The sequence below is a fragment of the Erigeron canadensis genome, chromosome 7, assembly GCF_010389155.1.
Source record: "Erigeron canadensis isolate Cc75 chromosome 7, C_canadensis_v1, whole genome shotgun sequence".
Taxonomy (NCBI): domain Eukaryota; kingdom Viridiplantae; phylum Streptophyta; class Magnoliopsida; order Asterales; family Asteraceae; genus Erigeron; species Erigeron canadensis.
The window spans coordinates 36,494,661-36,514,844 of NC_057767.1; the positions used below are offsets into that span (position 1 = coordinate 36,494,661).

The 20,184-nt window shown below is 34.3% G+C and overlaps 2 protein-coding genes across 2 annotated transcripts; both read left to right on the forward strand.

Annotated features, from left to right (window-relative positions):
- The first annotated feature begins 1,823 nt into the window (after positions 1–1,823).
- Positions 1,824–4,249, forward strand: LOC122609449. Its single transcript, XM_043782492.1, has 4 exons — positions 1,824–1,981; positions 2,102–2,476; positions 2,549–2,925; positions 3,453–4,249. Exons 1-4 carry the CDS (start codon positions 1,824–1,826, stop codon positions 4,247–4,249), a joined length of 1,707 nt encoding a protein of 568 aa, XP_043638427.1.
- Positions 4,250–11,356: 7,107 nt separating this feature from the next.
- LOC122607112 (endoglucanase 17-like) lies at positions 11,357–14,879 on the forward strand. The gene is made up of 7 exons (XM_043780027.1): positions 11,357–11,587; positions 11,850–12,056; positions 12,934–13,134; positions 13,231–13,323; positions 13,437–13,598; positions 13,720–13,831; positions 14,153–14,879. Exons 1-7 carry the CDS (start codon positions 11,357–11,359, stop codon positions 14,647–14,649), a joined length of 1,503 nt encoding a protein of 500 aa, XP_043635962.1. The 3' UTR covers positions 14,650–14,879.
- The last annotated feature ends 5,305 nt before the right edge of the window (positions 14,880–20,184 follow it).

A 20,184-nucleotide genomic window follows, 5' to 3' on the forward strand; every position in this document is an offset into this window, starting at 1 on the left:
AAGCAAAAAAAAAAGGTATCAAAAAACCAAGATAAACCGAAAGATAAATAACCTTAAAGAAAATAGAAATAACAAAGGAAAAATAAAATGTTGAGTAAAAGTTTCCAATATATTATTTGGGAACACAAAAGCCAAAAAACTATGATGAACACCAAGAAAAAACCCCAAACGGATCCAAAATGGCAAAATTTAAATAGTGATGTGATGTATACGATGAACCAATAGAAAAAAAAACACAAAAGCAAAAAAAATATGTAATAAACCAACAAAAACCGAAAGAAAAATAACCTTAACGGGATCCGATATGGCAAAATCCGAAAAAATGCCGGGTATAGGTGGACCAATAGAAAGAAAACACAAAAGCAAAAAAAACTATATAGGAATCAAGAAAAACCGAAAAAAAATAACCTTAACGAAATCCGATATGACAAATCTGAAAAAAACGCAAGGTACAAGTGGACCAATAGAACAGCGTTACTTGGCACGTGACACTGATCATAAGGTTGAGCCTTAATGATATTGTAATGAATGTAATATATATCCCATCACGTTTAGGAATACATTACATGCCTACATCCATATATACCTACATTGACCCAAGCCCATGTGTCGTCTCAAATATTATGCCCCATAAAACCATGTGGTATCATATAAAGTAGTAGGGATATGTACGCAACTCACAAGAAATATATATTAGGTTAGAAGCTTAAAAATATCAATGTACCTTTTTCTTATGTAGTTGCGTTATTAAAGTTTTTTTTATATTGAACTATATTTCAATAAGAGTTCAAAATTGTATAGCTAGGTCTAGATATGACTATGAATAATATGACTAGATTTCATACTACATTGTGTTTTACCGACGACAATTCGATTTGTTTTTCAGCAAATAACCTTTCATATGATTCTATGAATTTATCTGGTGATTCAGAAGTTGTATTTGGATAGACATATGACATTTCTTGACCATTACTATTGTTAATAACCATTTTCATTTTGGTTTGACTTGTTAAAGAAACTTAAGAAAATCGAAGGAAGTTTATGTAACGCAGTAATCTCTTTTATTAGGTGTTACAACCCATATGATAGACGTTATTATGTTTACATACTTGTGGTTTGCTTCTTGTTGATCGATGTTAACTAAATACTAATTACAAGATATTTTTGCTAAGATCGATCATATTTTTGTGTAAAAGATAATATTTATTTAGTGACTAAAGGAAGGATTAAAGGAAACCCGGAGATGGTGTTTGTTGTGAATGTGTATGCTCCCGAGAGTAATAGAGCAAAAAAGGACTTGTGGGATAATCTTACAAGTCTGAAACAGAGCTCCCCGGGATTATGGTTTACTATCGGAGACTTCAACTCGTTGCGAGATGCTAGTGAAAGAAAAGGTTCTGTTTTTAAGTCTCATTGTGCAAGAATTTTCAACTATTTTATTAGTGCATCGGATATAAACGAGTTTGAGATGAAGGGTAGTAAGTTCACTTACTTGATGGAGGATGATAAGGGGAAGAGGCTTAGTAAGATTGATCGGTTACTTGTGGGAAGAGAAGTTGTAAATAATTGGTCCGGTGCCTGCTTTCGTGCACTACCAAAACCTTTAGACCAAAACCTTTTAGGTTCTCAACTCTTGGATGGGGAAAGAGGATTTCGATAAAACGGTGGAGGAGGCTTTCGATTCGTTTCAGGGAGTGGGTCCGCCTGATGTAATTCTCATGCTTAAATTTAGGTGGTAACGGGATAAATTGAAAATATGGAGAGACGAATTTAGAAAAAAAAATGATGAAGAGGCTGAGTTATGTAGGTTAGAACTTGATGAAATGGACTCGAAGTTGGAAACCGAAGAATTGACAGATGAGGAAATATGGACCAGGGTGGAATGTAAGAAGAAGCTTTATGAGATTGAAAGCTACAAGACTCGGGATTTGAAGCAGAGATCTAGATGTAAATGGGCAATTGAAGGGGATGAAAACTCTAAGTATTTTCATGGCCTAATAAATAACTGGATACTGAGCAACAATATATCGGGCCTACAGGAAGATGGAAACGGGATAACTAATCCATCATTGATTAAAAAGAAGGTGATGTAATATTATAGAGATAAGTTCAAAGACGATTGGCAAGTTAGGCCCAAGTTGGATAGCGATTTGGGCTCTAAACTTACTGATTCAGAAGCAGCAAGCCTTGTGGGGAGATTTAGTACCACTGAAATTAAGGAAGCGATATTTTTGTGTGGAGATGATAGGGCCCCCGGTCCCAATGGTTTTAATTTCAGATTCATCAAAAAGTATTGGGAGAAATTCGAAGGTTATTTTCAAAGAATTTTTAATAGATTTTTTGATTGTGGAGTGATTAGTAGGGGTTGTGGTTCGTCATTCATTACTCTCGTTCCTAAGGTTAAGGATCCTGGCTCTTTGGATGACTATCGACCAATCACTTTGGTCGAGATCATTAATAAAGTGATTTCTAAAGTGTTAGCTAGCTGAATAAAGAAGTTTCTTGGGTCTTTAATTTCTAATACTCAAACTGCGTTTTTGAGCGATAGATTAATTCTTGACGGGCCTCTTATATTAAATGAGGCAGTTTCAAGGGCTCGGAAAGAAAAGATAAAGATGTTTATATTAAAGGTGGATTTTAATAAGGCTTATGACAACGTAAATTGGGAATTTCTCATTAATACCATGGAAAAATTGGGCTTCCTGACTCGATGGTGTAATTGGGTACATGGTATACTCTCATCAGCTAGAGCATCGGTGTTGGTGAATGGTGCTCCTACTTTCGAGTTTCAGTGTCATAAAGGAATGAGACAGGGAGACCCTTTGTCTCCATTCCTTTTCTTGCTGGTGATGGAAGTGCTCTCGGTATTGATGAATAAAGCTTGTGAAGTTGGAGCAGTTCGTGGATTACAACTCCCTAATCAAGGTCCTATTCTTTCTCACTTACTTTATGTAGACAAACGTTTGTGGGGGGTTGGGGAGAGGAAAATTTAAAAAAGATCACTCATCTCTTAAGAGTGTTCCATATTATATCGGGACTTAAAATCAATTTAAACAAGTCTTGCCTGATCGGGGTGGGGGTGGAAAACAGTGAAGTTGGTAGAATGGCGGAGAAGATTCATTGTAAGTGTAGCTCTATGCCCTTTGATCACCTAAGTCTTAGGATTGGAGGTAATATGAATAGAATCTCGAATTGGGACTTTTTATTTGATATTTTTGAATCAAGACTTGCAAGATAGAAAACGAGGAATATATCGATGGCAGGAAGGATTACATTGATTAAATCGGTCATGGAAAGTATTCCTTCTCATTAGTTTTCTTTGTTTAAAGTTCCGGAAAAAGTTTTGAATGGATTGGAGGTAGTTATTCGGAAGTTTCTATGGTGTGGGTCGGGTAATATAATATAAATCCATTGGATCTCGTAGGATAGGGTGACTTTACCTATTTCTTCAGGTGGGTTGGGTTTAACCAAGTTAAAAGATACAAACATCGCCCTCCTTTCTAAGTGGATGTGGCGATATAGGAATGAACAGGGAGCTTTATGGAAGAGGATCATTGACTCAATCCATGATACTAAGAGGTGTTGGGAGCCTCTACCTATAAATAGTGGGGTGTCGGGGGTTTGGAAAACGATAGTGGGATGTATTAATAAAGTGAAGGTTGGAGATAAGCTCTTCGGTGGGTGCTTCAAAGGTATTTATGGAGCGGAAGATAATATTCGTTTCTGGTTGGACATCTGGACGTGTGATCAGCCTCTAAAGCTCGAGTTCCCTAGATTATTCAAACTCGAAAAGAAGAAAAAATGTTATGTGAAAGATAGATTTGGAGCCAGCACAAAAGTTTTCGGGTCTGAATGCTTATGGAATCGGGCTCCAGTAACTGTGGAAGAGATAGAGGAATGGGAGACATTAAAAAGACTACTTGAGGGCATAATCCTGAAACAACAAAAAAATAGTTGGAAATGGTTTGGAAGCAAAGATGGGGAATTTTCTGTCAAAGGAGTTAAAGAATTCCTTAGAAGTGAGATGGTGCAGAACCTAAAGTGTGACTTTAAATGGTCTAAGTGGGTGATGAAGAAGTGTAATGTTCTTATGTGGAGAATATCTATGAATCGGGTGCCAACTTTACTTGCATTGAAAGATAGAAACTGCCATTTTGGAAGCTTTGCGTGTGGTTTGTGTCAAGAGGCTGATGAATCCATTGAAGTTGTGTTCATGCGCCATGGCGATGGATACTTGGTATCGGATTAGTATTTGGTGTAAGGTCGGTTCTATTTTTCTTTTCTCTATCAAAGATATCTTCGACATCCACAAACATGTGGGATTAAGCAGAAGGTCAGGAAAAGTGTTTAAAGGTATAGTCTTTGTAACATGTTGGTGCTTGTGGAAAGCGAAGAACGAGAAGAAGTTTGAAGGAAACACGATAAGAGTTGAAAAGATTGTCCAAGAGATCATGACCACAAGCAGAGGCGGTACCAGGAAAGATTTTGAAAGAGGACAAAATTAAAAGTCCAAAAAAACAAAATTCTAAAAGGGGGTAAAATGTTAAAAACCTATAGGAAAATTTAAAAATTTCATAAAAATTTCAAAAATACATGACAAAATCTAAATTTTGGAGGGGGCATTTGCCCCTCTTGCCCCCCATGTAGGCACGCCACTAACCACAAGTTACTTATGGTTCAAGAATAGGTCGAATAATTGTTCTATTAGTTGGCAAAATTGGACTTCCTTTAATGTAAATGTGTAATTAGCCGTTATATATTGTTTGTCACTCCATAATTTTGTGAGTTAGCGGGTTATGAATAAAATTTACTTTAAAAAAATAATAATAATAAAAAAATAACATGTGACCCTTGTCATATAAGATTAACCTCATTTTGGCAACTATCCTATTTCCTATATACCCTGTCTTCCTTGCATGGGAAAGTGAGGTTATCCATGCTTGCACACTTTGATTGACCATGTCTTTCCTTTTCTGTTATTTTTCTTTCTTGGATTCCATCAAGATCTCTTGGACACAATTTTTTAACTAACAAAAGAGTAAAGTGAATAGAATAGCCCATTTAAAGATTCGTCTCCAATGTCCAATGTCATGTGATAATATATTGTATCCTATACTCTTCGTAATGAGTCTCGACACATTGGTTAAGCGTGTAATAATAAAATGTTTAATCAAAACTTTAATAATTTACAAGTGTACATAAATAATTATTTTTAGATAAAAATCCCATAGTTAATTACAAAAATGTAATAATTCTCCTAAAAAGAGTATAGACGTGATTTTAAGGTTTTTATCTTTTTCAAAAATCAGAAACTTAATTTAATTTGTCACACTATTTTCTCTTTATGTACGCTTCTAGTCCAACTTACATTTATAGGAAATCTATAGGTGAAAATGTGCTTTATAAAGTGTTAACACTATAACTATTACTCTATTAGTTGTAGTGCGTGTCCAATTCCTCACTACTACATCAAAATTCATCGCTTTTCTCCAATTTTCGTCCAAGAAAAAATAATGTGCGTGTGATCGAGGTTACACTGCTTTACTTTGTTGATCCTCATTATGTCGATGATGTTGAACACTCTGAGTATGGAATGCCGAATAATGAGCCTCTACTCCATATTAACATTATAATAGATCCATTTGACGCATATAAAACATACGCACCAAATGATCATAGACCCCATAAACGGGTAAAATAAAGGAGATATCGCATAAAATGGACAAACTATGCATGGGACCTATTTTGGCGATTATTGCACAAAGAAAAGGAAGAAAATAAAAATATCGCAATTAATAACTTTAAGTACCCGAAATAGTTTTCTAAATAATAATGACACCTTTCCATCCCATCAAGAGATCACATTATGTTTGTTTATGACTAAATTACAATTTATAAATGATAGCTCTATTTTGTTCATACCCTAAGTGTCGGTTTTGATCATAGGCCTTCTTTTTACTATGTCATTAAAGAGATATTTTGAGGCTAATTAATTTACAAGATAATTACTAGCAAACCACTGGGTTAAAACCTAGTGACTACGGGTGTTTCACTAAACCTGCTATGCGGAGCCCCGGTGGAGTTTACTCTAAGGTCTCGAGTTTGAGCCTTGGTAGGTTATCCTTGACGGTATTTTTCAATTAAGGATGTGGTATGGTGAGAAAGGCTATTTAAGATCCGCTTAGTGCGGAACCCTTTCGTTGTGCAATTAGCACACATCATATGCGTTTGAGTTAAAATTCACTTCTAAAAAAAAAAGATAATTACTAGCAATTAATTGAGCATAATAAAGTTCCACATTGGTATTACTATGTTTTGAGCGTTGTAAATGTAATTAATTATCACTTGTTAACCACTCATACACTAAAAATTACAGTCACAATCACATTGGGTCGTCTCCATCTCTACGCCATATGTTCAAAGTTTGGGAAATAATATCATTGTTTATCATTTGCATGCTTAATTAGTAGTATACATTAGCAAATATATAAGTAGCACTTAAAAGTAATTTGTTGTTATAACAAAGTACGAATTGAATATGAAACACAACTTTTTACAATATTACTAAGGCTAATTAGCGCATATCGAGCAAAAGGTCTTTGGCTATGGCTGTATGGAAGGTGACTCATAAATCAATAGATAATGGCTTTTATACACATTATAATTATTATTGTTATAAATATGTGTGAAGTAACTTGACTATTGTGAAAAACCAATAATATAGCTTTAAATGGTTATTTGTCTCTTCTAAGAAGAAAAAAACAAGTGAAGCTTAAAATGGTATATAATAATCGAATATAAATCATATCAGTGTTCTCATAGATGAATGATATACTGTACAAAAATAATTTTGACACTAAAGCGGAAAAGGAAAGTGTACAAATAAAAATAATCACTCCATGACTCCATGAGCATGTTGGATTTGGCCATGTCCCGTGGCCCATTAAACATTGGCTTATGATAAAAAGGTCCAAAACAATCTTTTAAGACATATGTTATATTGAAATTTCAATATTATCTACCAATAAACTAAAACATGATTTAGATATTCTTAAAATGACATGTAGCGTAATTTTTGATCGACACTTGTTTTTTTAATTTTATTTTTTCTATTAAGTTAACTTTTTTAATTGTATATAACTTCAGATAATTATTAGAGTTAGAGTTAAACTCAAACTTTTGATAGTCTAGAAATCTTCAAAAACCTTCTAAAACTTTTGATAGTCTTGCAATTATTCGAATCATGTATGAGATTATGAGACATATTTAAATTTCTTTATGATACAATCTTTATAGTTACCGTACATCGTACGGTTATTTGAACTAGTTAATATCTTTGATTGAAATTAGACAAATATTGAAGATTCAACATTGGGACCGACACTCATGTTCAAAGAGTCGAATTTAATATATCTACGAATAATGTTGTAAGTTTGTTGTCACAGTTTAGACGTGCGACTGATTTGGAATTGAAAAAACTATTTTGTGAATATGTATGTATTTAGTTAAGATAGGCATTTACTTTACATGGTCGTAATAATTAATCTGAAGCATGAGGACACGAGGAGGGCGAGGGTCGTGTGAGAAGGAGAATGTGGGAGTAGGCCACAATACATTTATTATACGTTGATGAATGTATGATAAGTGAGTCCAAAATTTGATTTGATGGGTGTGTGACACTACGATCATAAAATGCCTTTTAAGAGGCTTTGTGTACTAATTTTAAATGTTAATGTGACAAAGGTGGATGACTTGTAAAAATTTCTAAAGTTGTGGACAAATGTTTACAAACAAACTTTATAAATATATATAGATCAATCAAGCAAGGAGAGAAGAGAAATAAAGAAAAAAAAATTGTGATCCTTCAAACTAGAACATGGGTATACCCAAGCTAAGTCCTCATAAAGGGACTTAATTCTTATGTCTTTGAGCTTTAGTTCAATGGTTGAAAGGTCATCCCTCTTTGCATGAGGTCTTGTGTTCAAGGCTTGGGGAGGACATAGGAATTAAGTCTCTTTTTGAGGACTTGGCTTGTGTATACCCATGTTCAAGTTTGAGGAGCAGAGTTTACCCTTATTGATCATCGTGTCTTTGAACAGATTAGTAGGGGTTTTCACCCATCAGGTATTTGAAATAGGCATTTCTACTATGAGAGAGCTCCCTAGCGCGGACTCGGTTAAGACAACTGATAAGTGCTTGAATTGTGTGTTCTTAAGATGTGAAATTGATATGTTTTATGCATGTTAATAGAAGATTAAGAGTACGTTTACGTTTGCTAGTGATTTCAGGTCATAGGTTGCGTTTACGGGTTAATTGGATTGAAAACGAAGTAAAAAAAATGATCAAAAACAAAAGTGGCAAATCTGGAATGGTGTATATTACGCCAATAGTTGGCGTATATTACGGTCTCATGGATAATGGTGCTTTGGCGTAAATAGATAGTAGCACAGTAGCAAATTCAAGAATTGAAGAATGCAGCAGGGCGTAGACTACACCCCTTTTTGGCGTACATCACGGTCTTCAGAAATACAAAGGGCGTAAGCTACACCAGGTGACACCGTAAGCTACGCCAGGTGACAACGTAAGCTACGCCAGTTGCTGAACCAAAATTCCGAATTTTATGGTTTTAATTCAAGTTCAGTTTATATCATTCAAGGGACGACTTTTGGAAGTTACCATTCATTTTTTCTCATACCAAGAGCAGTTCCTAACATTCCCAAGACCCCAATTTCATCATCAAATCACAATTCCATGGAGATTAAAGCCTTTATTGAAGAATCAATGATGATATCAATGATGAAGATTTTAGGCTAATTCTTTTTTGATCATTCTCATGTGAACAATTATGTAAGACAATTGTATTCAACTTTTCTTATGTCATGTTGGATTAGATGTTTAATTTCTCATTAGTCTTTTAACATTTAATGTTGTTTGGATTGTTTGAATGATTATTAGTTTATAACCTTGAATGAATTTCATCTATCTTTTGATTTCAATTTCTTGTTAATCAATTATTATTGGAAGAATCTCTTATGAACTTGTAATCTTGTTAATGAATAAATAATTTAGTTGTGTCAATTCCCCGGTTTTCATTATCGTGAATCATCACAACCTAATTGATTAGTTCTTAGCATTCATTCAATCCAAGCTTATAACGAATCATGTCTATGTGATTTCCAACGAACATAAGTTAGGTTATACTTTTGAAAATATAATTTGAAGCATGAGAATGATCCCTTTTATTTAATTGAAGTAATTTTGTTAAGTTTATTATCAAGTTTAGTTTTTAATCAAACCAATCAATTAATCGATTTTGAGTTCATGTCTAGTTTAATTAACTTTGTAAAATTGTTTTACACTTTCCCTTGATTCCCTGTGGATACGATACTCGACTTACCCTAGCTAATTAGTGGTATTTAGTTTATATTTTTGATCGGTCCAACGACAACGATCAACAACGTATGCTAGATCTCCCGTTGTCGAATCGTGACACGAAGTTTCCTGCAAAATTCATCTTTCACATAAAAAGAAAGAAAAAAAGGATAATTCTATTGGATTTTAATAATGACATGGAAGCGGACACGGAGTGGTGAGCGAGTAAGTGAATTTATGGGAACATATCGGCGGTAACACCGTCGCCAGTAGTGAACTTATGGCTTAGAGGGTTCCTCGATTGGTTTTTTAACCAATGAGCATAAATTCAACAGAGAGTAGGATGGTTGGGGGGTTGAAATTTTTTGTGATTGAAATTTTTTTGGAAGGGTTGAAAATTTAATGAGTGCCAATAAAAATGATTCAAAGAGTAAGTTAGGATAGTTGAAAGGTTAAAATGAATTGTATAGATGTTAGTGGCGGTGGGTGAATTTATGTAGGTTGATAAATTTTCCTCCCTTACTCCATGTCCTTCAATTTGTAAAATTTGTTTGTCATTAAAAATTTTTTTTTTATATATAAAATCTATATTTGTAAATAAGCTAGTTGTCAATTATTCAAGTCTAACTTAACAACTTGACTCAACTGGAGCCTAAAGTAGCTTAAGCTACAAGTATAGGTTTTACTTACATCACTTGGAAATGAATGAGTTCAAATAAAATGGGAATGACTTTTCAATCATTGAGTTAATGTTCAAGGACACCAAAGAAAAATAGAGTTAATTATGAGAAAATCATCAAAACCATTTATTTATGAATGGTTTGCAATTTATATGTTTTTAAAAGTCTTATTCTCAAAACCCATATTTCACATCTGGTTTTCGCGATGAACATTCCCACACATGAGACACGACCCACCTACTACAACCTCGAGTAGTCTAGATGACATATATCAAACCAATAAGTAACCTATGACTCCCACAGTCCATATATCATATATGCGACACACCAATGAGACTTCTGAATAGACTGGTAATTGAAACTTCTCACGTTAACTACTTTGAGAACCTTTTAATGCGACCCATTCTTGAATTATCTGAAAATCTAAAAACTTTATGATACATATATTAATATTTAGAGTTATATCTTTATTATCTCTACTACATTATAAAGCATTTGTTCATTCCGTTTTTTCAACTTTAACTAAGTGAAAACTTCAAATTATCCCTATCACTTATTCATAATACGCTTAAAAAAATCTTAACAACTCATTTTTTCTCTCATCAAATTTCAACCACTTATTTTTCTCTCTCCTCAATAAAATCATTTTATTCTTATAATCATTCAAAACTTTTATCTCAAAAATCGTAAATCTTTAAATTATAAAAGTTATATGGGTGTTCTTAAAATTTTATGCTCTTTCATTAGCGATATCATTTGATATACTTTCGACGAATTTTTAAATCCGAGAGCGGAGCCCGGACGGCTAAGACATTTGGCTATTATACTTTATAACCTATCACCTCCTATGACCTGTCATACGCTATGACCTATCATACTCTATGACCTATCACCCACACCATCTCATTGTCGCAACGCACGAGTACTTTGTCTCGTCTCATAAAAATACGACGATGGAGGATCTTTCATAAATAAATTTTTTGTTAAAAAAAATACAACTCACGAGTTAAAGCCATGAGTTAGAGGTAATACGGATCGAGTTAAAATGGTTAATGAAAAGCAAATAACTACTCTGGATGATTTAGAGGTAATATATATGCGTTTCACCTAGTTAAAATGGTAAATACATTCGGTAAAAGCAAATAACTACTCTGGATGATTTTCTCGTTAATTATTGATTGTACTCTTGATAACCAACCAAATTGGCCGTTACAAAGGGAGGCAACTTTCTTCTCAGTGCTCTATTTAAGAAGCACAAACACCTTTCTCTTTTCTGCACCTTCCTTCCTTCTAACCACCAATATATGGCTTCCATTTCCCCTGTCTTTCACCTCTTCCTCCTCCTCCTCCTCCTCACTCTCTCCACCACCACCACAGCCACCTCCCACCACCGGCACGCCGCCTCCCACAACTACAAAGATGCCCTCACAAAATCCATTCTTTTCTTTGAAGGCCAAAGGTCTGGCAAACTTCCACCAAACCAAAGAATGTCTTGGAGAAAAAGCTCTGGCCTTTCTGATGGATCAGCCATGAAAGTATACTTTTACATTCTCTCTTTTCTTTTCTTTATTTTTCCTTTTTGTTACTCACAAATAAAGACTACATATATTTGAAATGGGCTTTCTTTTATATAACTAGTACTTACATAAAGACTGAAACTTTAAAATGGGTCATCTATAAAGGTTGAAAATTTGACATGGGTTTTGTGTTTTATGGCTTATAAATGGAAAAAAGATTGAATATTTGAAGTGGGAATTTGTTCTAGTGACTAAAATGTGACATATTTTGACAATGTAGGTGGATTTAGTAGGTGGATATTATGATGCAGGGGATAATATTAAGTTTGGGTTTCCTATGGCTTTCACTACTACAATGTTGTCATGGAGTGTGCTTGAATTTGGTGGGATGATGAAAAGTGAGTTAGGAAATGCGAGAACCGCTATTCGTTGGGCTACTGATTATCTTCTCAAAGCTACCAAACAACCCGAAACTATTTACGTTCAGGTAAAAATATAATAAAGTTACAATGATGCTTACTTAAAGAAACTGTTTTTTTTTTGGTATTTTTTAGATTATTTTGATATGTACACGACAATAATTATTCATACACGACAAGTGCAAGTGTTATGACACATGAATGTGTTGGTAACAAAGCTAAGAAAAAATACCCGTGTTAAAAGCCTTTTCATCGTTGAGTATAGCCAAAAAAAAGCCCAAAAACTACTATTGTAAAAAGTACTTGTATGAAATTAAGATTTAGGTAACGTTTAGTAATGTTGCAAACTTTAGAGTTATTTTGGGCATTTTATCATTTTACAATATACTGACACATATTTGACTGAAATTAGTATGTGACAAAACCAAATTTCTATTTATGGCTAGCTCATTATGATCGATCCCATTTTAGTGTATGAAAAGTAGTCTTACTCTCTAGGAGAGTTGAAGCATTTCCATTAAAAGTTATTTGTGCACTATTGCGTAAAAATAAAAAGAATCTTTCTTCATTTTGATACTAAAGGTTATATATCATATCATTTTAATATTAATTAGTAATTACTAAATTACATCAATTTTTTTTAACAAGATTTTCGTTGACTATTTTATTTTATTCTTCATTGATAGATACATAGAAATAAATGGCAAGTTATATAATTAATATTTTATTTTTTTAAACTATTTTAATATTATTTTATTTTTTTAACAAAACTTTTTAGTGTAACGCATGATAATTTTTTAAAAAGTTGGTATTTCTTGACAGTAACTTGGACCAAATATATAGTGTAGACAATGATCGAGATGCTCTAATTAAGTCACAAATAATATATAATTAAGGAATCGTAATCTAGTTTTCCATATATTGACAAAAGTTAAATTGATGAAGGTTGGTGATGCAAACAAAGATCATGCATGTTGGGAAAGACCAGAAGACATGGATACACAAAGAACAGTTTTGAAAATTGACAGAAATAACCCTGGCACTGAGGTTGCTGCTGAAACAGCTGCTGCTCTTGCTTCTGCTTCTTTAGTTTTCAGAAAATCTGATCCTGTTTACTCCAAAATCCTACGTAAAAGAGCCATTATGGTAATTAAATTACTAAAATTATATATATATATATTTTCACCAAATATTATATTAATGATACATTATTAAATATGTGGTCATGTTACAATTTAATAGGTGTTTGCATTTGCTGACAAATATAGAGGTTCATATAGTGATGGGCTTAAAAGTTATGTGTGCCCATTTTATTGCTCTTATTCTGGATATCAGGTATTTAATTTGATTTAGACATATGATATGAACTTCCATACAATTATGATAAGCTAGAGTGTGATCATAAATGTGGGGTTTTTTTTTTAATTTTATTTTTTTGAATATGAAAGGATGAATTATTGTGGGGAGCTGCATGGTTACAAAAAGCTACAAGAAGTCCAATGTATTTAAGTTACATTCAGTCAAAAGGTCAATCACTTGGTGCTGATGAAAGTGATAATACTTTTAGTTGGGACAATAAGCATGTTGGTGCCAGGGTTCTTTTATCAAAAGTAATTAATTACTAAATCTAACTAATTAATCTCTTATTTCATTGAATATCATCGTTATTTTGTTATTATTATATGTAATTTATGGTATGTATTTGAAGTTGTTTTTAATATGTTTGAACAGGCATTTCTTCTTCAAAGGGTTCAATCTCTTCATGATTACAAGGGTCATGCAGATAGCTTCATTTGCTCACTTGTTCAAGGAGCCCCATCTTGTCAAACCCAATACACACCAGGTTCTACTATAAGGAATACAATAATTAATGCAAGAAAAAATCACATGATTCAAATAACACATATAAAAGTAGTAGTGACTTAAAGTAGAAAACAAATTTAATAGAAGCTTTTATCTAGTAGCATTCTTTTTTTATTCTTGTCATTGTGATACTTATTAAGTTTTAAATTGTAACTGTCTAACTGAACTTGTTAAATTCATATATATAGTGATTGAATGAACATTTTTACAAGTTGCAACTTGTTGTTCAAAAATTAAAAGTTGTTATAGTCCTTTATACTAGATGTTGACATAAATATATATATTGGTTTAAATAAAACAGGAGGGCTTATGTTCAAGATGGCTGAAGATAACATGCAATATGTGACCTCAACCACATTTTTATTGGTTACATATGCCAAATACTTGACCAAATCACACAAGGTAGTCAACTGTGGTGGCACCATCGTGACTCCTCGACGGCTAAGAACACTCGCCAAGAAACAAGTCGACTACATACTTGGTGACAATCCATCAAAGATGTCGTTCATGGTTGGATATGGTCCGCGATACCCACAAAGGATTCACCACAGGGGAGCATCTTTGCCATCAATCTCTTCACATCCGGCCAAAATTAATTGTGGGTCGGGTTTCAACTTCATGCATTCGGAGTCACCTAACCCGAACATTTTGGTTGGAGCTGTTGTTGGCGGACCCGATGCACAAGACCATTATAACGACGAACGGTCCGATTATTCCCAAGCGGAACCGGCTACCTACACAAATGCACCCCTTGTTGGAACCTTGGCATATTTGGCTCATTCTTTTGGGCAGATTTAAGGCATGTGATTATTATCAAAATTAAGTCAAGTATTTGGGCAATGTTCAAAAAGTTGAAGTTAGTAGCAATTAGAAAGAATTGGGGAATATTTAAGATTCCTGCTTTCCTAGAGCCCTGGAAAAAGTTGTAAAATTGGGCTTATGTAGTACACTAGTACGGGGGTGTTTTCTGCCTTTATGACTTGTACAATCGTTATTCAAAAAAGTTGAAAGTACAAGGAATTGACCAATGAGAATGGCTCTACTACCAACGACTTTTTGTGTGGAATAAAAAGAAAAATAACATATCTTTCGTAATAAATTAATACGAGTATTATTCTTAACAACTTGAGTATGATACTTGTAAAATCGTTATTCAAAAAAGTTGAAATGATTTTTCATGACAAACTGGCCATAAAACAGAAAGCGCGGATTAAAAAACAAAAAAGAGTTATATAAAATTTATTAATTATGCCTTAAAATTCCTGTCTCGTTTTGAGTTTGAATGTTTAATTGCAATGATAATATGAAGATATCATTTTGATGTTTGAAAACCTTTATTACGTATAGGAAGAAAATTATTTAAAAGATATATTTTAAGAATTTATCATATTCTTTTCTTAGAATAAAAGATTGAAAAGGCAAAGTTTCTTAAAATGAAACATTTTCATAGAAAAAGAATGTTGTGTAAATTCGAAGCAGAATGATTTGGATTTTGGGAGAGAAGGGGGGTTGGGTTTTGATTGAGGATATATGGTCAAAAGGCTGCAAATTTATGTCAGAAAGTGATGACAAAGCCCCACCCCTCACATGTAACACACAGGACTTCTCCATGCTGCTACTCTGCTACAACTCTTTAAATAAAGTTTAAGGTGATTGATTTACTAATAAGTACGAGTACAATGGGGCATTATACAAAACCAATTAGGATGAAAGCCAATGGTTTGACCTTCGATTTTAAGGATTTTTTTTTTTCAAATTTAGGTTTTTTCCATCTATTTAGTTTTCTTGTAGTTAAAATCCGGACAAAGGAAAAAGCCAATGGCGCTATGGTTGAGGTGGTCGGAGATGATGGTGGCTGGTGGTAATTGTCTCGCGAAGGAAAAAACCTAGAAATTTTAAACCCTAAAATGCTAAAAAAAAATTGTACTTACACATGTGTAAGTCTCGCCGAAGATGGTCGCCGTCGTCGAAGGATCATGGTGGTGGTCCGAGATGATCATGGTGGTGGTGGTCGGAGATGGAAGGAAGAAGGAAGAAGAATTGTGTAAGTAAACTTACACATCTACTATAAAAAGTACATGTACTACAAATAACTTTCATATATATATATAAGAGAGATCAAATAAGAAGGTGTCTTAAGGGGAGAAAGGAGAGAATGTCTTATGAACCAATTACAACGCGACATATGGATTTTAAAAAAAAAACGCGGTGACTTTTTTGTAAATAAATCAAACTTTTATCAGCCTGGTTTTGGGTCAGCTTGGGTCTGGGTCAGCTTGGGTTATGATCAACTTGGTCTGTCAGCTTGGTTGGGTCAGCTTGATCAGCCTGGGTTCTAGGTCAGCTTGGTTGGTCAGCTTGGTTTTGGGTCAGCTTGGGATCTGATCAGCCTGGGTTCTAGCCCAAGCTGACCCAAACCCAACATGACCCATCCCAAGCTGACCCAACCGAACCCTAAGCTGACCCAAACCCGTAATCTACATTTGTGTAGATTGTGTGTAAATTGTGTCAAGCTAACCCAACCCCAAGCTGACCCAAGCTGACCAGACCCCAAGCTGACCCAAACCTGAACCCATGCTGACTCAAAACCCATAAGCTACATTTGTGTAGATTATGTTTAAATTGTGTCAAGCTAACCCAACCCCAAGCTGACCCAACCTGACCAGACCCCAAGCTGCCCCAAACCTGTAACACCCCAAATATTTTAAGGTAAAAGAAATTAACCCCTTTTTATAGTTTTGACATTAAATTAATTTTCTAGTATTTTATTTTTGGATATGGGGTTAATTTAGTTGGAACTTTAGCAGATAGCGGGTAAAATACCCACCAAATTGAGAAGTGGGTCGTGGCACCCATAGGAAGTGCCAGACATCTTCTTTTGAGTATGAATCATACTTTCACTCTTATTTTCTTCTTCCCTTCATGCATTCCTTCTCTTATTCTTTCAAAATCAAAGAGTAACTCATCCAAGGGCAAAATCTTTAATCATCTCCGTCTATATTAGAAATTTATAAGCATGCGTTTTGGTGATCTTGGGTGGTGGCCGAAAATCAAAAGGAAAAGGGGAGAAAAAGAAATTGTAGCCTATAGTCTTGATTTAACTCATTGAATCTTGAGGTATTAAATTCCCTTAATTTAGTTTTTATCTTTCTTTTGAAATTAGGGTTCATGGATGAACCAAATTGGGGGTTTTTGCTAGAAAATGAATTATGGTTAATTTTCTCCAATTCCTTAGTTAACCTATTTGTCATTGAGTTATAAGATGTGTTTGATTATGAAATTGATAAATTCATGTGATGAATTAAGTTTGTAAGAAAAGATGAATATTACTAGTTATTGTTATGTGAATGAAAATGGTAGGTTGAACTACCTAATGTTATAGTTAAAGATGAAAGTAACTCAATAACAAATGGGTTGGGTTTTGGGTTTAGAAAAGGCTAGTGATTGAGAATGGCTAGGTTGAACTAGTCAAGTTGTGAATGTAAGCTTATGTATTTTACGATATGATTTTAGGTTGAAGCTTGCTTGTGCTTGTTGTTTAGCGTTATTCTCTTTGTTGCGGAGGAGGTGACTATATTTGCATACCCTTATGTTTACGTTGGGTCAATTACCATGAGATGTGAATGTTCCAAGCATGGTAATTGATTTGGCATGAAGCCCATGTGGGGCATTGTTTATGAGGCCTAAGAACCTTCGGGGCCTAAGAATCTAGATAGATATAATTGTTATGATTGTTTACCTTATATGGATCCATATATGTATTGTTTGTGTGCAAGGTGAATATGTAAGTGTGACATGACGATGCCATAGGTTACATGTGAAAGTCCTTGTACTATGCCCTCCTTCGTATTCGTAAATGTATGCAGGTATATTCACTATGCCTTGCTTATATTTTAGTTGTTTACACTTTTATAGGTAGTTTCGGAATAAGGAACTAAGTGTGTGTTGATAAGCTTGAAGTTGTAGATATCTTTGAAGAACTTGAAGTTAATTAGGTCATTCTCGAACGAATGACGATCTTTTGGTATAGAAGCTTAGACGTCCCACACCTCATGGCTCATGGTACATTTTGGTTTGAGGTCATGTTTCGGTAATATTTCTGTAAATGTCCAAGTTGTAAAGTCTTTGAAAAATGGTATTGTTGTTTATGGGCGAAAATGTTGCCAAAACGGGTAAATGACCCGTTAGGGTTGTTCTTGGATTTGTGAAACAAGTTATGTTGTAATTATGTTTGTAATGCGTCTACTTTGTTGTTGAAAACCTTTGAAAAGTGCTTTGAGAAGTTCGCTTTGAAATTTGAAGGTCGCAAGTTGGATCAAGTGTTAAAATGATGTTAGGGTTGCAGGTCAGGTCTCCCACTGCGGCGCAGTGGGGGTGGTTTTGCCCACTGCGGCGCAGTGGGAATCCTCGGATAATTTTTGGTTTCCTCCCACTGCGGCGCAGTGGGGTTTCGTCCCTGTGTTTGCCGAGGCTTTCCACTTTGGCGTAGTGGAGTGTAAAAATAAAAAAAATCTTGTATTTTCAATTTATCGAGTCTTGTCCTTTCAAAACCTGACCCAAGCTGACCCAAAACCCATAATCTACATTTGTGTAGATTATGTGTAATTGTGTCAAGCCAACCCAACCCCAACCCCAAGCTGACCCAACCTGACCTGACCCTAAGCTGACCCAAACCTGACCGAACCCAGAACCCATAATATACATTTGTGTAAATGTGTAGATTATGTGTAAATTGTGTCAAACTGACCGAACCAGGCCCCGAGCTGACCCAACCATGACCAAAGATGACCCAGACCCCAAACTGACCCAACCCCAAGCTGACCCAAGCTGGCCTAAACCTGACAAGACCCTAAGCTGACCAAGACAAACTGACCCAGACCCAAGCTGACTGACCAAACTGACCCAAACCAAGCTGATCCAACTCAAGCTGACCCAACCCACTGAGATCCCAAGCTGACCAAGCTTCACAAAACTTTCATTTATTTACAAAATTGCCACCGCGTTTTTTTTATTTATTTTGCCACATGTCGCGTTCTGATTAGCTAATAGGACTTTCTCTCCCTTCTCTCCTTAAGACACCTTCTTCTAGGTTCCTCACCTTATATATCTATATATATGTGGGACAAGTGATTATAAGGTTGTCCGACACCTAAGCTTAAGTGTGGAACCCATCACATAATTTTTTTTAAAATTTCTTGATTAATGAATAAATGTTTGGGCCCCCATAAATTTTATGGATTAAAAAAATAATATGTGAGTGTTTCACAGCTAAGCTTAGGTACTTAACAGCCTTATATTCCTATCCCCGTATATATATATATATATTGCGTGTATATTTGTGGTGTATGTACTCATTTACTCTTAGGACTATTTAGCATCTTATTAACAGTCAACAATTATGCATTCTTTTATCTTTTAAAAAAAAAGTACGGGCAAAAATTTAGTTATGTATATACTCCCTTCGTCCCAATTTAAATGTCCTGTTTTAACTTTTGAAGTCTTTTTTTCGTAACTTTGACCTTAAATTGTTTCGTGTGTGTTATACCATAATGAATGTAAATTATATGAATAGATTAAGTTTTAAATGTACTTTTCATTGATATAACTTTTATTAAGCATTATATTATACAAACAAAAATACTTACGGTCAAAGTTAAAGAAGAAAGACTCGGTAAGTCAAAATTGGACATTTAAATTGGGACAGAGGGAGTACTATTTTAAACGGCAAAAGTCATAGTTGTGCCCAAACTCGGAAACCAACCCGATCTAGTTTTGGTCACTAGGATCAAAAACCAGTTTTGACCAAAAACTTGAACCAATTTTGGTCAAAGGTTGGTAGGAATTTTCGGTTTTTTAACCCAAAAATCACACGACCAGATCTCAAACTGGTTCCAACCTAATTTTAGGACCCAGAAACCAAACCAGTTTCAAACTGACATTTTTTTCAAAACCCGGACTGACTTGATCAAACCTTGTTTTGACATAAAAGTGTTATAAGATGTATAAAAATATAAACAATAACTATATTGAGTAATATTTTAAATATAATATAAACTTTTAAATAGTAAAATTGTAACCATGTGAAAGTTATTTGATGAAAACATGAGAACCCAAAAATTAGTCAAGAAAATAAAAACGAAAACTTTAATGTGGGGCAAATTTAAAAACGTTATATATTTAAGGAAAATGATAATGGCAGCCCAAAGGGTTGTCATTAAGGGGGCTTATTACATGCATAAAAGTAGTACTTTATATATCGATAACCGCCTTCCTGAATTTTCATAATACAAAGTACAAACTTTAATGCATCAAATTAATTAATAACGACATCCC

Coding starts and splice junctions, on each gene's coding strand:
- LOC122609449 (XM_043782492.1), top strand. CDS start 1,824: ATGGACTCGAAGTTGGAAACCGAAGAATTGACAGATGAGGAAATATGG. Junction 2,477..2,548: donor AATAAAGTGATTTCTAAAGT/GTTAGCTAGCTG, acceptor TTTGAGCGATAG/ATTAATTCTTGACGGGCCTC. Junction 2,926..3,452: donor ATTACAACTCCCTAATCAAG/GTCCTATTCTTT, acceptor CTATTTCTTCAG/GTGGGTTGGGTTTAACCAAG.
- LOC122607112 (XM_043780027.1), top strand. CDS start 11,357: ATGGCTTCCATTTCCCCTGTCTTTCACCTCTTCCTCCTCCTCCTCCTC. Junction 12,057..12,933: donor CCGAAACTATTTACGTTCAG/GTAAAAATATAA, acceptor AAATTGATGAAG/GTTGGTGATGCAAACAAAGA. Junction 13,135..13,230: donor TACGTAAAAGAGCCATTATG/GTAATTAAATTA, acceptor ACAATTTAATAG/GTGTTTGCATTTGCTGACAA.